This window comes from Pelodiscus sinensis, chromosome 14, assembly GCF_052426305.1.
Source record: "Pelodiscus sinensis isolate ZL-2025 chromosome 14, ASM5242630v1, whole genome shotgun sequence".
NCBI classification, from domain to species: domain Eukaryota; kingdom Metazoa; phylum Chordata; order Testudines; family Trionychidae; genus Pelodiscus; species Pelodiscus sinensis.
Window position 1 is genome coordinate 4,894,650 of NC_143065.1, and position 18,273 is coordinate 4,912,922.

The window sequence follows — 18,273 nt, forward strand, 5'->3', positions numbered from 1 at the left end:
CAAAATAGCAGCTCTAAATCCTTAAGATGGCTCTCCAAAAGACCAAAAAGCACAGTCATCTTCAGTGAAATTCAACAGGTATATGACCCAATTCCACAAGTGACTCTAAAGCATTCATGAAAGTATACCACTTTACTGCGGGCCCTATAATATTTAATGTTTTTTTAACTTTGCCCTGCAGTTATGTGCTTGTTAGAATCAGCAGTTTAATCTGAGAGAAAAAGGAGGCACAAGTCGAGTTTCTAGCCATCATTGTTGCAGAGAAATGCTTAAAATGTGACCCAAATATACCCTGTAGAATCAGAAACAAGGCCTAATAAGAAGAAACCAAGATCTTTAATTATATTTTCAATATAACAATTAAAGTCATTTATATATAGGGATGGGGAGCTGATTCATGATTTTTGAATACTTGTGGCTATAATACTATGAAGATCAAAAGTGCAATTCTTTACAACAACAATTTACTCATTACTGCACAGAAAAAATACTGCAATATGCAGAATTACACTACAACCATCAGTGAGCTTTCTTCACTTAGTGTGACGAATAATAAAGTATATAAGAGAAATGAGAGAGGACATGAAAAACAACAAAATATTAATACTTTTTATTCAGATTGAAAATGTTCACTTTTTACTTTATGTGAACTTGTCACCATAATATATGTTAGTATTTTTATAATTTATAGTTTTGACCTCCATTATAGCCTTCTGTTTCTATTGTCATGATATTAAATGCAGATGGAAGATAGGACAAATATTTGTAGATGATTCCCAGATCAACTGAGAAATTTCCACCAAGTATTGAAAATCTGACAAACCACATATTCCTGCAGCATCATATCATCCACCATAAATGAGAGGCTAGAAAACAGTTATTTAATCCAACCAATGTGAATAGCTAAACATTATAAAGAATTAAGAGAATACTATTTAAGGTTTTTGTTTCTCCAAAATGTTTTCCACTACAACATACCTTAATTGGAGAAATATGGAAGTGCTCAAAGAAACTGAGAGTTGACATATCAGTTAAAGAAGATTCCATCAATTCAGCATTAAGAGCATCTATATCTTGCTGAATCAACTTTGTCTGTTTGTATAAAAAGAAAATTTTAAAATCAAAACTCTGAATTCAAAATGGAAAGAGACACATATGGAATCAAAGAAAGGTAAAAGCAAAATAATTACGTAATTGCCTGGATAACTGTATCAATGATAGATGTCCCTCAAATACACAAGCACAGTATTTTAGCATATGATGGATCACTAATCTGTGATAACTATGCTCATCTCTTCCTTATTCAAAGGAAGGGAAATGACTGGTTGAACCTCTCTAGTCCAGCACTCTCTAGTCTGGGAACATCCAGGGTCTGGAATGATTTTAGCCAGATACCCACTTATTATGGACATGCTGTGGCTGCCGCAGCCACAGCTACGCTACCAGGGCTCTAGCCCCAGCCCCACTGCTGACAGTCCCACTGCTTTCCCAGTCCTGCAGAGCTCCCAGCCCTCCTGTCACTGGACTCCCTGGTTCAGAACATCCATGGTCCTGCTGGACTACAGATGTCACCAGACAAGTGTGTCCAGGTTTTGGGAGGTCCAACCTGTGCCCAAATGATGGGGGGCTGCCCTGTGGTGATGGACTGACATAGGTCATTGATTGATGGGGAATGGTAATCGCAGTTTCCTCACGCCCCAGACACATCGGTATGACCAAGGACCTGAGAACTGTGGGGCTGGTGGCCCGAATTCACGCCCATACCACTGCAGTGGGTATTTGTAATAGGGCTGGTGTTTTGGCTGTGTGTGTCGAGCTGTGATCTCAAGGGAGATGAATGGTGAGGAGAAAAGCCCGCATTCTTATCTGTGGGAAATGGGGAAGCTGCCCGTGAGTGCCTGTGATGCGATGCCTCTCAGTAGATGAGAGGAGTGCCATAAATAGTAAGGAGGCTGGAACTGGGGAAACTTGCAAGGCTCTGTGGTGAACACAACCTGTGGTACGGCCAGTTTTGGTACTGCAGCCTGAGCTGACACAGCTGCAGTGTCCTTTGCCAGGGAGGAGTTATGCGTCCCTGTCTCAGCAGTGAGCTGCTACACTGAGAGCAGGTTGCCTATCAGTGCTGAGTCTGTCTGAAGTGCCGACAGTGCCAGGAAAGTGACAGGAAGGGTGGCAGCATTAACTTTGGCACCAGCACTGCCTGGGTTGGGTGCCTGAAGCATTGACAGTGTTCACTCTATGAGCAGTCTGTGGCAATGGAAGAGGTCTTGTTGGAAAGCTTTTTTTTGTGTGTGTACTCTGCAATGAAGGTGCCTGCTACTTTTCTGCAACTTTGAGTGGCTTTGAGGACCTTGTTGGGCAGCACTTTACTGAGTATTCCCCTTACCCCAGGTCAGAGAGTGGTTGAAAGAGCTTCTCCATTAGGGGGAGCTTCAGATTCATGTCCCTGTATACCCTAGACTTCATTTTGGCACAGTGGGCACATTTCAGGGGACACACTGGTTGTGCCAGTCAGAGATAGGCATAGCTTCCCTTCCAGAGGCACATCTCTTGAAGCCTGAGGAACCAGGCATATTGGGCAACTGGGGCTGTTAACACTGACGAAGCAGAGTGTTTTTTTCTTCTCTCGAATCAACATTACCTAGCTAAATTAGCTAAGATAAACTATGCTAACTACAAAAGGTCTGAGGAGAGTGCTGACAGTGTCACTGATGCATTTGTCTCCAGCCAGGGATGGTAGAAAAAAGAACTGAGGGTTCCGGGTCCGACAAGCGGCTCTTTAAAGGGAAGGGAAGAGCCACAAGACAAATTGCATGTGTCGTGCACAGCCCGAAGGAACACTACTGTAAAAGTCTCCATGCGAGGGCACAGTGACATTCCAACGCTTTGAGTGACGCACCCACAGGGACACCTCTCAAGGAAGAAGTATTTCTTCATACAACACACAGACAGCCTGTGGAACTCTGATAAAGGATGTTGTGAGGTCCAAGACTAACAGGGTTAAAAAAAAGAAGTAGATGAATTAAAGGGAGAATAGAGCCATCGATGGCTATTAGTCAGCATGGACATGAATGGTGTCCCTAGCCTGTTTGTCAGAAGGTGGGAATGGATTACTTCATGATTACCTGCTCTGTTCATTCCCTCTGGGGCACCTGGCATTCACTACTGCTGGAAGATAGGATACTGGGTTAGATGGACCTTTAATCTGACCCAGTGTGGCCATTCCTATGTCCAGACTGACAGTCAATTAAAATGGGAACTATTAACAAGACATTCTATATGTAATTTAACAGTGCAATTTTCATTAGCCCTTTAAAATAATTGTATGTATCCTGTTGCAATCTTGGCCCCCAACATCTTGTAGACCTGTGAATCAAAAGCTCAATATGAATTGTGCAAACAAACATTTTAACATTTCTTATGAGTACTATTTACCCAAACACTGGCAAACTATTAATACTAGACCACTACTGCAACCCACCACCACTAGACCCACACCACCACTACCAATCCCACACTAAGAGAGGGCCTGAGCTTTGTACCTCCGTTTGAGAAGATACGTATCCCCTTAAACGTACACCTAAAAATTCACATGGTAATAAATCAAACATTTTAGCAAAATAAGCACTTTTTCTTTAACATAGTACCCTTTGCCTTTCGGCTTCTGGATCTGTTGATGGCGTGAAAAACCCAATAAGTTCTCCTAGAAACCCCTGATCCAATTTCAATGCCATTTCCTGGATAAGAACCATAAAATATCTAAGAAAAAAAATAACAGGAAAAATATGGTGACTGATTTTTTTCATACTTACAATCACATATTGCAATTAACAGATTTACATTAACCAAAACATTCTGGATACTAAGCATTCAAGTTCATACCATAATAATGTAATGCTTGGATTAAAAAGTATCGGTTTATAGTTAGAGGCTAATAGACATCTGAAGAGATATGCTATTAATACTGGGTTGCAATTCAACATCATAAAGGCACACTCTCTCTTTCTCTCTCTGTGTGTTGGTTTATATATATTTTAGATGTGTCCGTATGTCTACGTCTGCCTGAGTCCGTTTGTTCAAGAACTCCTCCTAAACAATACTAGCTAAGGCCACCAAGTTTGGTATCCATCTTGCTCTTCTCCTTACTTGAAGTAACATCAGGGTTTGGTTGTGCCAGGACAACCAGGAGCCCCAGGAAAAGGACAGTTTTCCATAATATGCAAAGGGAGGGGCTGCTTTCGGAAGGCTGAAATATAAGAATGCCCACTGGGGGTAGCGAGCCTGCAGGGGAGAGTTATCCTACAGAGCATCCACTGGAGGTAGATGTACCACTAAGGGGGTGGCGCTCCACCATCTTACCTGCCAGGACCCTGGTACGTAGCCCCCTTACCTCAAACCCTTCCCCCCTCCCAGTCCTTAGCTGCATCACTGGGGAATGGGGGGCAGAAGGGAGAGAGAATAGGCAGGCTGGGAGGAATGGCCTGGGATGCAGAGAGAATAGGCCCTGAGAGGCCTGGAGAGGGTTGGGGGAGAGAAGGGGGGAAGATAGGAGAACAGGCCCCGTTTGGGCTGGGGGGTGCTGGGCATGGAAAGAACACATCCCTGGCCTGAAGCCTTCCGAACCCTCCTCCCTTCCCTCCCCCCCCCCCCCCACATACACCCAAGGCCCTAGATAAGTCTGCTAGTACATTCATAATCTCTTTAGGATTCATCCTAACAACTAAGTATAGTACAAATAAGTTATGCAAAATTCTGAGTAGTAGTACAAGTCATGAGATGACTGCTTCAGAGCTCCCCAACACTCATTCTGATAGAACTCCCATGCAAGCTGCCCATTTACCTAGGTGGTCACAGAGATTTGTCAGCTTCTTGGGCAAAAACTGCACTTAATATTCTCTGAAAACGTTTAAATATTTAACCAAAAAGGCTCATGTTCAAGTATACCAATGATCAGGAGACTTGTTTTGGTACTTGGGGTGAAAGACTTGGTACGCTAATCTTAGCATGGTGTGGTACAAGCCTGACAGCATGGTGTGGTACAAGCCTGCATTTCTAAAGCAAGATATAATATGCTTTTACTTACTTGATCTGCAGTACTTTACTGTACTCGTTGAATCTAGTGATGATGCTGATATCTATGAATGGTTTTGGCTCTAATAAGAATGTATAAATTAGTTTTATAATAGATTCCATTGTGCAGTTAAATAAAAATATTTTAATATCACAGCTAACTTTAGATAATTCTTGAATTTACTTACCTGAATCCAAAGCTACTGACTTGGGAGGGGCTACAGGATGAAATACAACTGGGAACATTGGACCAGGTAACTGGTTATCAACCTGAAACAAAGTCAGACCCGATGAGCAACTATTTAGTGAGAGTAAGATTTGTAAAGGATTCCTTGGCTTCACGTGGCTTTAGCAGCTTAGAACGTTTGCCAGCACCAATTTATCAAGGAAAGTTAGGACCATCAGAATAACAGTTGTATTTAGAAGCGTGCAAATAAGCTTTCAAATTTCAGCACAGTTAGGGATTATATACTATTAAAAACACACAGCTGCTTGTTGCTGTTTTATATTTTAAATAGTGATGGACCACATCCCTGCAGTCCTTACCTACAAAGAAGATTACCGTTAAAATCAAACTCCTCTTTATTTCAAAAGAATTAAAAAAAAAAGTTTTATAGGGTCCATCCTAAAATCAAATATGGTGGTCTCCACAAACTCCACTTTAAACAGCTGAGTCACGTGCCCCATTCCAGTACATGTACCTTATCTTATGATTTGAGATTACAACTAATGTGGCTTGAAATGAATACTTGTTACCCTATTGTCTTCCAATTACAAAGTGCTGATGTGAACACTGAGGCCTGTTCTACACTAGGGCTGTGTCTACACTGCACCCCTTTTCCGGAAAAGGGGTGCAGATGAGACAAGTCGGAATTGCAAATGAAGCGGGGGATTTAAATATCCCCCGCTTCATTTGTATAAACATGGCTGCTGCTTTTTTCCGGCTCGGGGCTTTGCCGGAGAAAAGCGCCAGTCTAGACAGGATCTTTCGGAAAATAAAGCCTTTTCCGAAAGGTCCCTTATTCCTCTTAAAATCAGGAAAAGGGGATCTTTCGGGAAAAGGCTTCATTTTCCAAAAGATCCCATCTAGAATGGCGCTTTTCTCCGGCAAAGCCCCGAGCCGGAAAAAAGCAGCAGCCATGTTTATACAAATGAAGCGGGGGATATTTAAATCCCCCGCTTCATTTGCAATTCCGACTTGTCTCATCTGCACCCCTTTTCCGGAAAAGGGATGCAGATGAGAGACAGCCTAGGAGTTTAGGTCAAATTTAGTTGTGTAAGTTAGATTTTCTAAACAATGAGTCTACACTACCAAGACGGTTCCATCAAATGTAAGAGCCACTGAAGTTGATTTCAGGTTGATTTTTATGAGAAGTAGTGCAAATTTCACTCTGTGATTTGGAGAAGTCTGATACCTCACATGGCAACCTGGATGAATAAGGAGGGGAAGCTGTTAACTAGCTGACTCTGCTGCTAGCATGGCTTCAGCATCTAGCACCTGTAGTATGTTGAGGGTCAGTAACATGGTGTCAGCAGGCCTGAAAAGAGGCCTGTAACATGAAAATAGCAACAGCCCCGCAATCTAGTGAGCAAGACTTTGGTTCAGTAACACAGGAGCCAAGAAAAGAGGCCCTATTGATAATTGTGTAAGTTAGGTCGAGCATGGAAGGACACAGAGAGGCACTGGGTACAGACGGTAAGCCAAAGGAAAGTAACGGAACATCATAATAAGAAACGTCTTGGGACAAAGACTCCCTAAAAACTAATGTACATACCGACCTAGGTTCAGGACCGGGTCGAGATTGACAGCATTAAGGATAGTAAGCAAGCCCCTCTTCCGTAAAGTGAGGGGTGGTACCTAGGCAACAGAGGGTGGCAACCTGGTACGTAAAGAAATGATGTAAGTTATTTGTACTGGTCTATAAAAGGACACCGCAAAAGGTGCTCTCTGGCCAACCTTGGGGGGAGGGCGCGCACTAGGCGCCTGAACGGCAGGTGTCATTGCCTAAACTTACAGAATGCACAGTAGCTTAACTTTGACTAACTGCTGTTAATATCTGATATATGGCAATAGGTTTGCCCGGTGTTGGTACCTTGTCAACGCGGGCCATAGTGCCCAGTGGTGTAACCAACTGGTAGAGCTTCGCATTTGACAATAAACCTGCTCAACTGATTTCAAACCTTGCCTGCATCTGTCGTTTCCGGGGCCTCTCAGAGATCTCTGTGTTAACCCAAGTGCACGAGGTCTAACACTTTAGATAAAGGCAGTACCGATTGTTACACACGCAGCTGAAAGTTTATCACCACCGACGGAGTAGAGGTCCTGTCAGGAGCGCGCCAGGACGACCCTGACCAGACGACGCTGACACTGAGTTCAAAACACCGAAGGTACCGAGGTACGACAGCACCCTTCACTCCCCTCCTGCTTCCCTGTCCTCCAGATTGTGCCCTGGCAGGCCTCTTATCCTGCCTGCCTTCAGACTGCATGAGTCCAGATGTTTCCTAGAGAACTCTGCTGTGTACCTGCTGTACAGTGGCCACTTTAAAGCATAACTTTGACCTTGCACAGAATACATCTCCATTGTTTGAGAGAGACTTTTGCTTTATGTTAACAGATTAGGTTTTAGGCTACATAGTGTACCTCCTGTAATGTGTGCCCTTGTAACTTCATTACAGTGGGAACAGTAGAAGCTTGCAGCACACTCCCCCGGCTCCAGCAGCTGTCTGGCTCATACAAATCCATAGGTGAAAATGTACATGTTCAAGGAGCAAATGGAGTGGAAGAACATGCTCCTGGAAGAGGAGATGGAAGCAGAGCGGCAGGAGAGGAGAGTGTGCAGGGAAGTGCAAGCCAAGCAACAGGAGAATGTCTTTTCCTCCCTGCACCTGTGATGGAGCACCTGGTGGCATGCCTTGAGAAGAGCACCTCCCCAGATTCTCCTCCCATCACATGCACAATAAGTTTTCCTTATCACCCAGTTCCATAGCCTCCGCCCCTAGGAGCCCCAGGACATGGGGGTGTGGGATTGAACAGCAGCCTCACATTCAACCTCCAGGGTCTAGGGAGGAAACACTTTGGGTTTCTGATCCCCATTTTGGGTGCTACCATGGACTTCTTTTCAGTCCCTGCTGCCTTCCCTAAATAAAAACACATGATCCCTGAACAACAGTCTCTTTATTGCTTGTGTTGCAGGGGTCAACGGGGTATTATAGGCAAACACATAGAATGTAGGAGCACCTCACTGAGTACAATTTGATTGACTCTCAAACCTTACCATTCATGACATTTTCTTTCAAAGGCTCTCTGATTTGCACTGCCCTGCACTGAACTCTCCTTCTTGCCCCAGTGTCTGCATGCTCTACCCCGCCCCCCGCTGCCACCATACCGGATAAATTTCCCTTGCTCTCTCAAATATTATGGAGCAGACAGCAGGCTGACACCACAATGGGAATGTTGCATTTGCTGAGGTCTAACCTCATCAGGAGACTAACAAACATTCCCTTTAAACACCCAAAAGCACATTTAAACTTGCTCTTCCTTCAGTTGAACTGCTCTTCATAGTCCAGCCTGCCCACGTACGGCTTCATGAGCCATGGGAACAGGGGGGAGGCTGGGTCGCCAAGGATCACTACTGGCATTTCCACCTCTCCGATTCTAATTTTCTGAGGTGCTGATGACATGAATCCAGAACCACTGCTCCACAGTTTTGGTCCCCACATGCACAAGGAGCATGACCCAGAATGTAAAATGGTGCAGGCAATGTGGGATAAGCTATTTAGAGTGAATTTCTGTCAGTCGATGGCAGTCTCCCTACTGGGGATGCACTACTTCAAACTATGGTAAATTCTTGCACACACAGTGGGGACATGGCCCTTAGACTTTGCAAAATCGGGTGGCAGGTAATAGGCTTTAATAAATTCGACTTCATCTCATAGCGTAGACATGGCCTATGACAAATGACTGAAGTGACCTAACAAATGAGAAGCTAACAGACTGGCAGGCCATTAAAGATTGTTTAATTGCTTTCTTAAAATTTCATACCTAAATGGACTGAACTTTTTAGGTTTGTAAGATTTTTAAAGAGTTAGGAAAATAAAAAGAAATGGAATATAAAAATACTTTCAGTTGTGGCGTTGAGTCAAGTAGTAGCTACAGTCCCAGGATTTGGATAATGCATCAAGCTATGAGGAAAACAGCTGGTTATTTAAAGAGAGGCTCTTTGCAGAAATATTAATACCAGAATACCACAAGTTTTCTTTCCCCACAAATTCCCAATTTTTATTCTTTAACAAAGTATTATTTACTTTCAGAGAACTACTCTTCTTTCAATTAAAAAACACTAAAATCTGCTAAGCTTGCATATAATCAGAATCTACAAGCTGGAATTTAATAGCAGTATTTCCAATTGAAGAGCACTTCAGAAGATTTACCTTTGCTGCTGAATTCCTGACAGTGAATGAACGGGGATGCAATTATGGGGAGCGGCAAAGAGGAGGCCCAAGCGCTCAAATATTACAATAGAAAAGTTCTGACTGTACAAGTATCACTTCAGATGTCCAATACACTGAAAAGTCCAAACCTTCCAAACATTACTATCAAGAATAGTCATTTCTATTTTGATTGTTCATAGTAGCCGTGTCAGGTGCAAAATACATCAACTTAAATGCTGAAGCAATGCTTAAAAATTCTGTCACAAGATTTCCATGATTACTTCAATTATAGTATTGCCCACTCTTCTTTATTCTGCCCTATAGATTCCTCACTAATATCACTTACGAAATTCTTCAATACAGTAAAGTCACATAGCACATCTTTAAGGTAATTTAATCTATACCCTGGTGAAGCAAAGCAAATTATGAGTTCCAAATCAAAGGATTACTCACTACAAATACCTTGCTGCTACCCCTTCTTATTTTACCGCAAGAGGATTCTCAACTTCAGATGATTTCACCTGCTGTGGAGTTGATCTCAATGCTTACTAGTTCAGCCTTCAGTGAATAATGAAAAATGTTACCTGAAGCCAATTCAACTGTGCCCGCAAGCTTCTTTGGTGAGGAGACTGCTTTAACTCAACATGAATGCCCGATAGGAAGTTTCGTCGGATACTGCATTTTATTGGAAGGCGCATTTTCATTGGCATCTTACAAAAATTCACCTAGAAACATGTTATACATTTTAGTTCCATTTGGCTACTACCACTGCTCCTAGATTTCATCACAGTGGCTTTCATTAGACATGAATAGACATTCATCAGTTAAGAGAAATGCATATTAGTATTAAAAAAATTGAATTTCCAGAGCTCTTTCACTATTGCATAATAAAATACTATATATAGAGATAGACATAGTGAAAACAGTTATAGAAATTTTGCTATTAAACTTATTGATTAAGCACTAAACAAGCAAAGATGTACCTCAAAGTTGTTGTCTATTTTAACCCAGCCCAGATTCTTCATGGCACTTGTGGAAAGGTATTTTTGATAGGCTTTCTCCAACAGATGTATATGCTTATGATTAAAAGGTTTCCATCTCTGCTTTGGTTTCAATTCCCAGACAACACCAGAACTACAAGATAAGTACATTAATGTAATGAACACTCCTGAATAAAAATGCATTGAAATAGCACACCAAAAATTCTCATATTTAGGAACCAAAATCAGATATCTGGAAAGGCAATATACAAAAACCTACTGGAGAACACTTTAATCTACCTGGACTCTCATTAATGGATCTCCAAGTTATCATGTTGTTTCAGACCGATTCCACAAGCCAAATACACAGAAAAGGATTGGAACTTAACTTCATTTAAAAGTTCAATTCTTAAGCAAATGGTAGGAACAGGGATATCAGCTGGCTCACACACTACCTTCCACATCCTAATGACTCGAGAACAATTAGCACCTCCATTGTTGGGTTGTTTGGTTATCAGCTTCTTGTAACTATTTGAACCATCTACTCACTGTCTCTCTCCCCACCTCCCTTTTTTCTCTCCCACCCCCTTTCCTTTAATTATTCTTGAATCTGGATTTCTAATACTCCTGTCATCTAAAGAAGTGGGTTGTGCCCACAAAAGCTCAAGATACCATCTACCTGTTTTGTTAGTCTTTAAGGTGCTAATAGTCTATATGTTGTTTTTTAAGTTTTTCCTGTTACAGACTAACTAGGCTACCCCTCTGAAGTGATCATATGAGTGTTTTCAAATTTAATTTGCTACTGTGAATGTAAGGGTTACTGAAGTGCACTATGACAAATCAATCCCAATTTTACCTGTATTGTATCACAAGGTACAGTACTTTAACTAGTCAGATAATATCTCCATTGTACTTCTATGACAATAGGATTTGAAATCAAGAAACAACCGTAAAATTAATTAGGGAACCCTGATAAGATAGGCATTTAAAAATATTCCCTTGCTAGCTCTAGTACAGCAGACATGCAATTTAAAAATTCAGCATATAATATTAAAAGCATTGTCATTTTAGAAGTATAATCCATCTCAAAATGACAATTTTCAATTGTATTGGAGTATGTGTCTATAAAACTACTCCCAGGTCCACGTCCAGGAAAACTTGCTTTCAATCTGCTGTACCTAGTAATCCCGATGTAAGAGATTTCTTGTTTATTCTCATTGTTGACCAGAGAAAGCCCAAGACTATGAAGTGACAAGTTTATTTCTTGATCAGGTTGCTCCATCTCCTCTGCTTGCCGTGCTTTAGAAACCAAAGCAACGTCATCCGTAAAAAGCAGTACTCTCTGGCGTCCATCCAGAAAGGATACCCAATGTATCTGGGTATTTGAATTATAAGGAAATTGACCACAGTCATCCTGAGTTAAAAAAGAAAGGTATTTTAATTGGTTCACAAAGAAACCAAAGCAAGTAGCAAGCAAAATATGTCAACAACCCAAATTAAGCAGAAAAATTAGCATCTTACCATGGTGAGATGCATCTAAACAGACATTAAAACATATTTCAATATCTCAGAAGCTGTAGAAGTAGCAATCAATGTTCCAGTATGTAAAGGTGTTTATGCTGGTGAGGTACCTCAGTATAAAAAAACCAGACAACCAGCAGCACCATTCACAAAAGTAACTGGGGGAAAAAAATTCCACTTGTAAGCCATATAATAAAAAATGTTCCTTTGCCTGTACATTTTCAGATATTTTCTAATTTTCCTGTCCTAGACTATGTGATCTAATCCTTTGTCCATGCAAAACTGCCCATCATTTTTTTTTCCTATATGAGCACTATTTGTGGCAGGATGGATTTGCTTGATCTTTCTCTTAGTTTGTATTCACCTTGGTTTTGTTTTCCTTTCTTATCTTTTTAAGTCACGTCACTGTATTTCTACCCTTAACCCAAATCAATTTTCTCTCCTACGTCAATGGCTTACACTGAAGAAGCTCACAGGAAGCAATGCTGTTTATATTCTACTCAAAGTGCATCTTCTTAATGAGGAGAAAAGTTCAGGGTTGTGATTTTCCCCAACTCAGAAAAACACATCTTATATACTGAAAAATAACTGCAGGAAGTGCTACTTTCACTTGCAGCTGTCTGAACAGGACTTTATTCACAAGTGATACTGGTACGATGACCATCTTCACTTTCTGCACCACTTCCCATTTCATTGCCGCCTTTCTTTAGAGGCGTATCAGTAAGCTGTTTTTTTAGGTCTGGCAGCAATAACAGTCTGCCCTTCTTAGTCCTCTTTTATACACAACCTGCTCAGTAGGATGATTCACATTTATTTCAAGTAAAGGAAATTTGGAGAACTGTGTTTTGCCCTACATACAAAGGCTTACAAAGTTCTTCAGCATGCTCAAATAGAAACAGTCGTGAAACAAAAGGTTATCTTTGTAGAGAAACAAAATTGGTGACTTTAAAATGAAAGAGCATTTTTTAAGGAACATATCCAAAGACAAAACAATCCCCAGTGTCTGTGAACTCATGATTCTAGTTTGCATCACAACTTCACTCCCCAATTTTTTTTTTCCCCTTGAAATATACCTTAAGCAGATCATGTTCACCAACATTTTGTGCATATGTCCAAGTTAGTTTTCTAATTCCAGTGGGATCTGCCCAGGCAAAGAGTCGCACCTCCTTTGGTTTTAACTCCATCTCCTCCTGTAACTCACTGCAGTAAAAAATAAGCAGGTGAATAAGCCACAGACTCACAGAATAAGCCAATTTTAATAGGCACCGCTAGAACATCACCACAAAATATCCATTTCTTCATCTTCATTATACTGCGTTCAAGAAAAGTCCATGAAAATTTAGGTTCCTTACCTTTAACAATAAAAACTCAATAAAAGAAAAATAAATGGCAGAATTCTTTTACATACCTCTGTTTATATTTAAGGGAGTCCCATGGAGTCTGGTTAATGATAAGAGCTGGAGCAGCTCCCTCATGATAATCTGAGAAGTTTATGACTGTCGAATGTTCAGAAATGTTCACGTTTACCAGTATACCTCCATTCTGTTGAAGATAAAGACTTGCACTGTACATAGTTGATTTAATATAAAATATGAACTGTAGTAACTGAAAATTAACAGTCACTTTGCATTATGATGCACACTTTATTAACCATTTATAAGTGAATAAGTTGTAAGTTTATTACAGATGCACATAATATGTATAATTGTTAGTAATAGGCACCCTAATGAGCTGCTGAGCGTTAATGAACTGTGAAAATGATTAACCAATTAAGCTGTACATTAAACCTTTGCACACTATTTACAAATATAACCATAATAATGTAGGTTGTAACAGATTTTTAGTTAAATCTTTAAAATAGCTTTTATCATTATTTGTTTCAGTATATTAACTAAACCATTCACCTCAAACACCTTTAGTATTTTAAAAATATTCAAACCTTCATATTTATTGCTTTTTAAGTTGTCATTTTTAATATGGGGCATGCCAGTCTTAAGCTAAATTCTAATAAAAACTAATTGTTAATTCAAAGTGAACGTAATGGGAGATTTTAGGTAGCAGTGCCCACAGTTGGCTGCACACACAGAACCAGAGGCCCACAACATTTGAAATAGCTATTCCACATGTGCAGCCAATCATTCCATCAGTTCCTTCTCGGACCTGGATATATATGTGTCTGAAGCAGAAAAGAGGAAGGGAGAGTGGTGGAGAGTCCGAAGGGCAGCCGCAGTGTGGTATGCCACACTGGATAAAATGCAGCTAGCCTGCTGCCACATGTTGTGGAGGATTTGAATTGCTGCTGTGGAGAAACTGGGGCTGTCAGACCCTTGACCAGCACTTCAAAACACCGGTCGTGAAGTGGATGGCTGCTGAGCTGTTGTCTGCTCAGGGGCCTATCTGCACCTACTTTGGCATGGTCAGTGCTTGTTGTCATATTGTCTAGATTGCTGACTGAAAGTTGTGGGTCTGGACCTTTGCACAAATGACCTTCCCTGTTTTCTTTTTGTGACAGGTATGTGTACTCGAGTGTTTTTAGTGCAGCCCGTGAGTCCTTTAATGTGTGGAATGAGGCATTGGTGGATTCAACAAAGAGCTTGGTTCCCTCAAAAGGAAAGACTTTGACTGTGGCCTGGACTTCTCTGGGGAATCTGAAGAGTTGGAGCCGTAATACCCGTCTCATCATGACCGTAGAGGTGATGGATCTTGCTTAAGTATCTGCAGAGTCTAGTGCAGCCTGAAATGCTATTCTAGAAATTAGTGCAACCTCATTAGTGTTTGATTTAAATTGTTCTCTTTTATTATCAGGAAGAAATTCAACAAAAGATGGAAGCTGATCAAATATACTGTGTATGTATTTTGCGAGAAGTGCTGTATAATTGGAAATTCTGAGCTGGAGGCTGGCTAGAGTATGCCTTCCTGCCCATCAAGTCTTGTCTCTTCCAGTCCCTGTCATAAGGAACTGTACATGTGGCCTGCTATCTCCCCCTCTGATTTACAGCATCCACCATACCAGGGTGGTGTGGGAGAATAAAACGTCTGCTCCTTTGAGAGCAACCTAGTATTTCCAGTCTGACTATTAGCAGGTTTTGTGGTAGGTGTCTGCCAGATGGTTTTGCTAGGTCCATGAAAGCTTCATTCATCGCTATGGCATGCAGAATGTTTGTCAGCTTGTGTTGGAACTTGGCATGGCTGAAAGGGAGATCTCTAATATATCTGCAACTCCCTTAAAAAGTTCTTGAAACCACTTAAAATCATCCCCCAAAGCTGGAGGCAGGGGCATGATTGTGTTGTCCAGAGATTATGAAAATATATGCATGGCTGAGGGTGAGCTGGGTGTCTGGTCCTCACCTATTACAGACACATCCCTCCTCATTCCCCACATGAACTGGAGCGAGCAGGTGACTGAGCCATAGGAGCCTGAGCTCTGCTGTGGTTGTTGTGGCTGCTGCGTTTTGTAGGCTGCCTGATGATCTCAGAAGGGACAGTTGGGCAGGATGGGTTGTGGGAGACACTGGGGTGGTTGCCACTGCTATATTTGCTGGGTGGGCATAGGTGAAGAGTGCCTAGGCGTATGTGCCTGAATGGTCTTGTCATACTCATCGTCACTGGACAGAGGTGGCACTGAGGTAGCTGGGGTGGATGAGAGGTTGAATCTGGATGAATTCAGGGGACTGTCAGTGACAAATAAGGGTGTTCCCAGCACCAAAGAAACCATAAGTTCTGCTGCAGTAGTAAATAGTTGCGGTACCAGTGGAACTTGCAGCACCAGTGTTGGCTGTTTGGCTTGAGGCGATGCTGACTGTTTTGTGTGCACCGCTGGTGTGGGATGCTTGGTCGATACTGACATTAATGTCGGAGGTGGCATGGTGGCGCTTGGTGCTGAGGCAGGGTGTGGCCTGGTAGGCACCTTGACCAGTGCTGACGAAATTTTCTGTTTGGCCTTCATCAGCACTTTGCAGGAGTGCACCTTCTCCTTAGGCCTCAGCTCTTGTTGGTGCCACACCCACTAGCTCTCTGTTTTTCTAGTGCCTTAGCTACCGTTGGTGCTGAGCCAGTCTTTTTCTGGAAAATGCATTTCCTCTAAGGGCAATCAGTGCCTGTGGAAGAGTGGGACCTCTTTTTTGGCACCTGTGCTCTATCATTGTGCTGTGGGATCAAACTGACAGGAGCCCCACTCTCCAATGCCACACCAAGGGATGGTTGCCTAGGCAGCATGGTGTGCTCTGGTCAGAAACTGGATGAGCAGTTTTCTCCAGGTGCGTCATTTTTAGCTGGCGTTCCCTGTTTTTTCTCATCCTGGATGTCAGTCTTTTACGGTGGGGGCAATGAACAGTGGAGTGCTCCTCACCTAAACAGCACTGCGAATGTCCGTCTGATATAGGAATGGACAGCCTGCAGCTCACACGCCTCTTAAAACCAGGACTTCAATCAGCCGCTGGACAACGGCCCTGTAGAAGTATGCTATCTAACTTAACCATACTACAAACAATGAAGGAAAAAAGTTTTTTTTAAACTAGTACTGAGTAAGAACAGTAACTAAAACTTGACTGTTAATATGCACTACCATTAAAAACAACAAACTATCTAATTCTAACTCAGAGATGAGGGCGATTGCTGAACTGCGACTGAAGCCGGAGGTGACAGAGGAGGAACTGAAGCAACTGTTGGCTGTGCATGTGGAATAGCCACCCAATAACTGCTCTCAGAGAGCAGTTATTAACGGTTCACAATCAGGCTGGGAAGGGCATAACAAGTGGGGTTCCAGAGGGGTCTGTTTTGGCACCAATATCTGTTCAATATCCTCATCAACTATTTAGATACTGGCATAAAGGGTACGCTTATTAAGTATGCAAATGCTACCAAGCTGGGAGAGGTTGCAACTTCTTTGGAGGATAGGGTCAAAATTCAAAATGATCTGGGCAAATTGGAGAAACAGTCTGAGGCAAATAGGATGAAGATTAGTAAGGACAAATGCAAAGTACTCCAGTTAGGCTATGTCCAGACTCAGGGTTTTTTTCGAAAAAAGTAGCCTTTTTTCGAAAAAACTTCACCTGCGTCTAGACTGCAGCCGCGTTCTTTCAAAATTAAATCGAAAGAATGCGGCTTTTCTTTCGACGGTGGTAAACCTAATTCCACGAGGAAGAACGCCTTCTTTCGAAAGTGCTCTTTCGAAAGAAGGCGTTCTTGAAAGCAAACAGGCTTTTTAGAAAGAGAGCATCCAGACTCACTGGGTGCTTTCTTTCGAAAAAGCGGCTTGCTTTTTCGAAATTCCGCGTGCAGTCTAGACGCTCTCTTTCGAAAGAGGCTTGCAGTCTAGACATAGCCTTAGGAAGGAACAATCAGTCTCTCTCATACAGAATGGAAAGGGACTATCTAGGAAGGAGTATGGCAGAAAGGGACCTAGAGGTCATCGTGGACCACAAGCTAAATACGAGTCAACAGCGTGACACTGTAGGAAAAAAAGCAAACATGATTCTGGGATGTATTAAAGGAGTGCAGTGAGCAAGACATGAAAGGTCACTGTTCTGCTCTACTCTGCACTGATTAGGCCTCAATTGGAGTAGTGTGTCCAGTTCTGGGCATCACATTTCAAGAAAGATGTGGAGAAATTGGAGGGGGTCCAGAGAAGAGCAACCAGAACGATTAAAGGTCTAGAGAACATGACCTATGAAGGAAGACTTAAAGAATTGGGCTTTTTTAGTTTCGAACAGAGATAGAGGAGACATGATAGCAGTTTTCAAGAATCTAAAAGAGTGTCAGAAGGATCAGGGAGAAAAATGGTTCTCCTTGACCTCTGAGAATAAGACAAGCAGCAATGGGTTTAAATTGCTGCAAGGAAGGTTTAGGATGGACATTAGGAAAAACGTTCTAACTGTCAGGGTGGTTAAACACTGGAATAAATTGCCTAGGGAGTTTGTAGAATCTCCATCTCTGGAGATATTTAGAAGAGGATTAGACAGACATCTATCAGGGATGGTTTAAATTAAGGGTGGGCAATAATTTTTTGCCAGGGCCACTTCAAAAATTTCCAAAGTGGCCCTGGGCCGCACAGGAAGGGGCGGGACATCAAGCAGACGGGATGGGGCCAAGATATTTCCAGGTTCCACACTTGGTCTGGGGTTGAGGGAGTGCCTTTGCTCCCCCATGCTCCCACTAGGTGCCCATGCTCCTGGTGTGGGAGAAGACTTCCCACACACCCCTGCCCCTAGGCCAAATAGGGCCAGGGGAGCACACAAAGCCTTCTCCGCTCTGCCCCCACCCTGCAAGCAGT

General features: G+C 42.2%; 1 protein-coding gene across 6 annotated transcripts in view; it reads right to left on the reverse strand.

Annotated features, from left to right (window-relative positions):
- VPS13C (vacuolar protein sorting 13 homolog C) overlaps positions 1–18,273 on the reverse strand; it is a 224,892-nt gene that overhangs the window by 43,081 nt on the left and 163,538 nt on the right. For all 6 annotated transcript variants that reach the window (XM_075897678.2, XM_089781895.1, XM_089781896.1 and 3 more), the window contains 9 exons: positions 13,411–13,544; positions 13,076–13,202; positions 11,660–11,895; positions 10,485–10,635; positions 10,086–10,226; positions 5,259–5,340; positions 5,084–5,153; positions 3,648–3,759; positions 979–1,092 (listed from right to left, as the gene is read on the reverse strand). In XM_075897678.2, the coding sequence (XP_075753793.2) occupies positions 979–1,092; positions 3,648–3,759; positions 5,084–5,153; positions 5,259–5,340; positions 10,086–10,226; positions 10,485–10,635; positions 11,660–11,895; positions 13,076–13,202; positions 13,411–13,544 (1,167 nt within the window). The remainder of the gene's footprint in view (positions 1–978; positions 1,093–3,647; positions 3,760–5,083; positions 5,154–5,258; positions 5,341–10,085; positions 10,227–10,484; positions 10,636–11,659; positions 11,896–13,075; positions 13,203–13,410; positions 13,545–18,273) is intronic.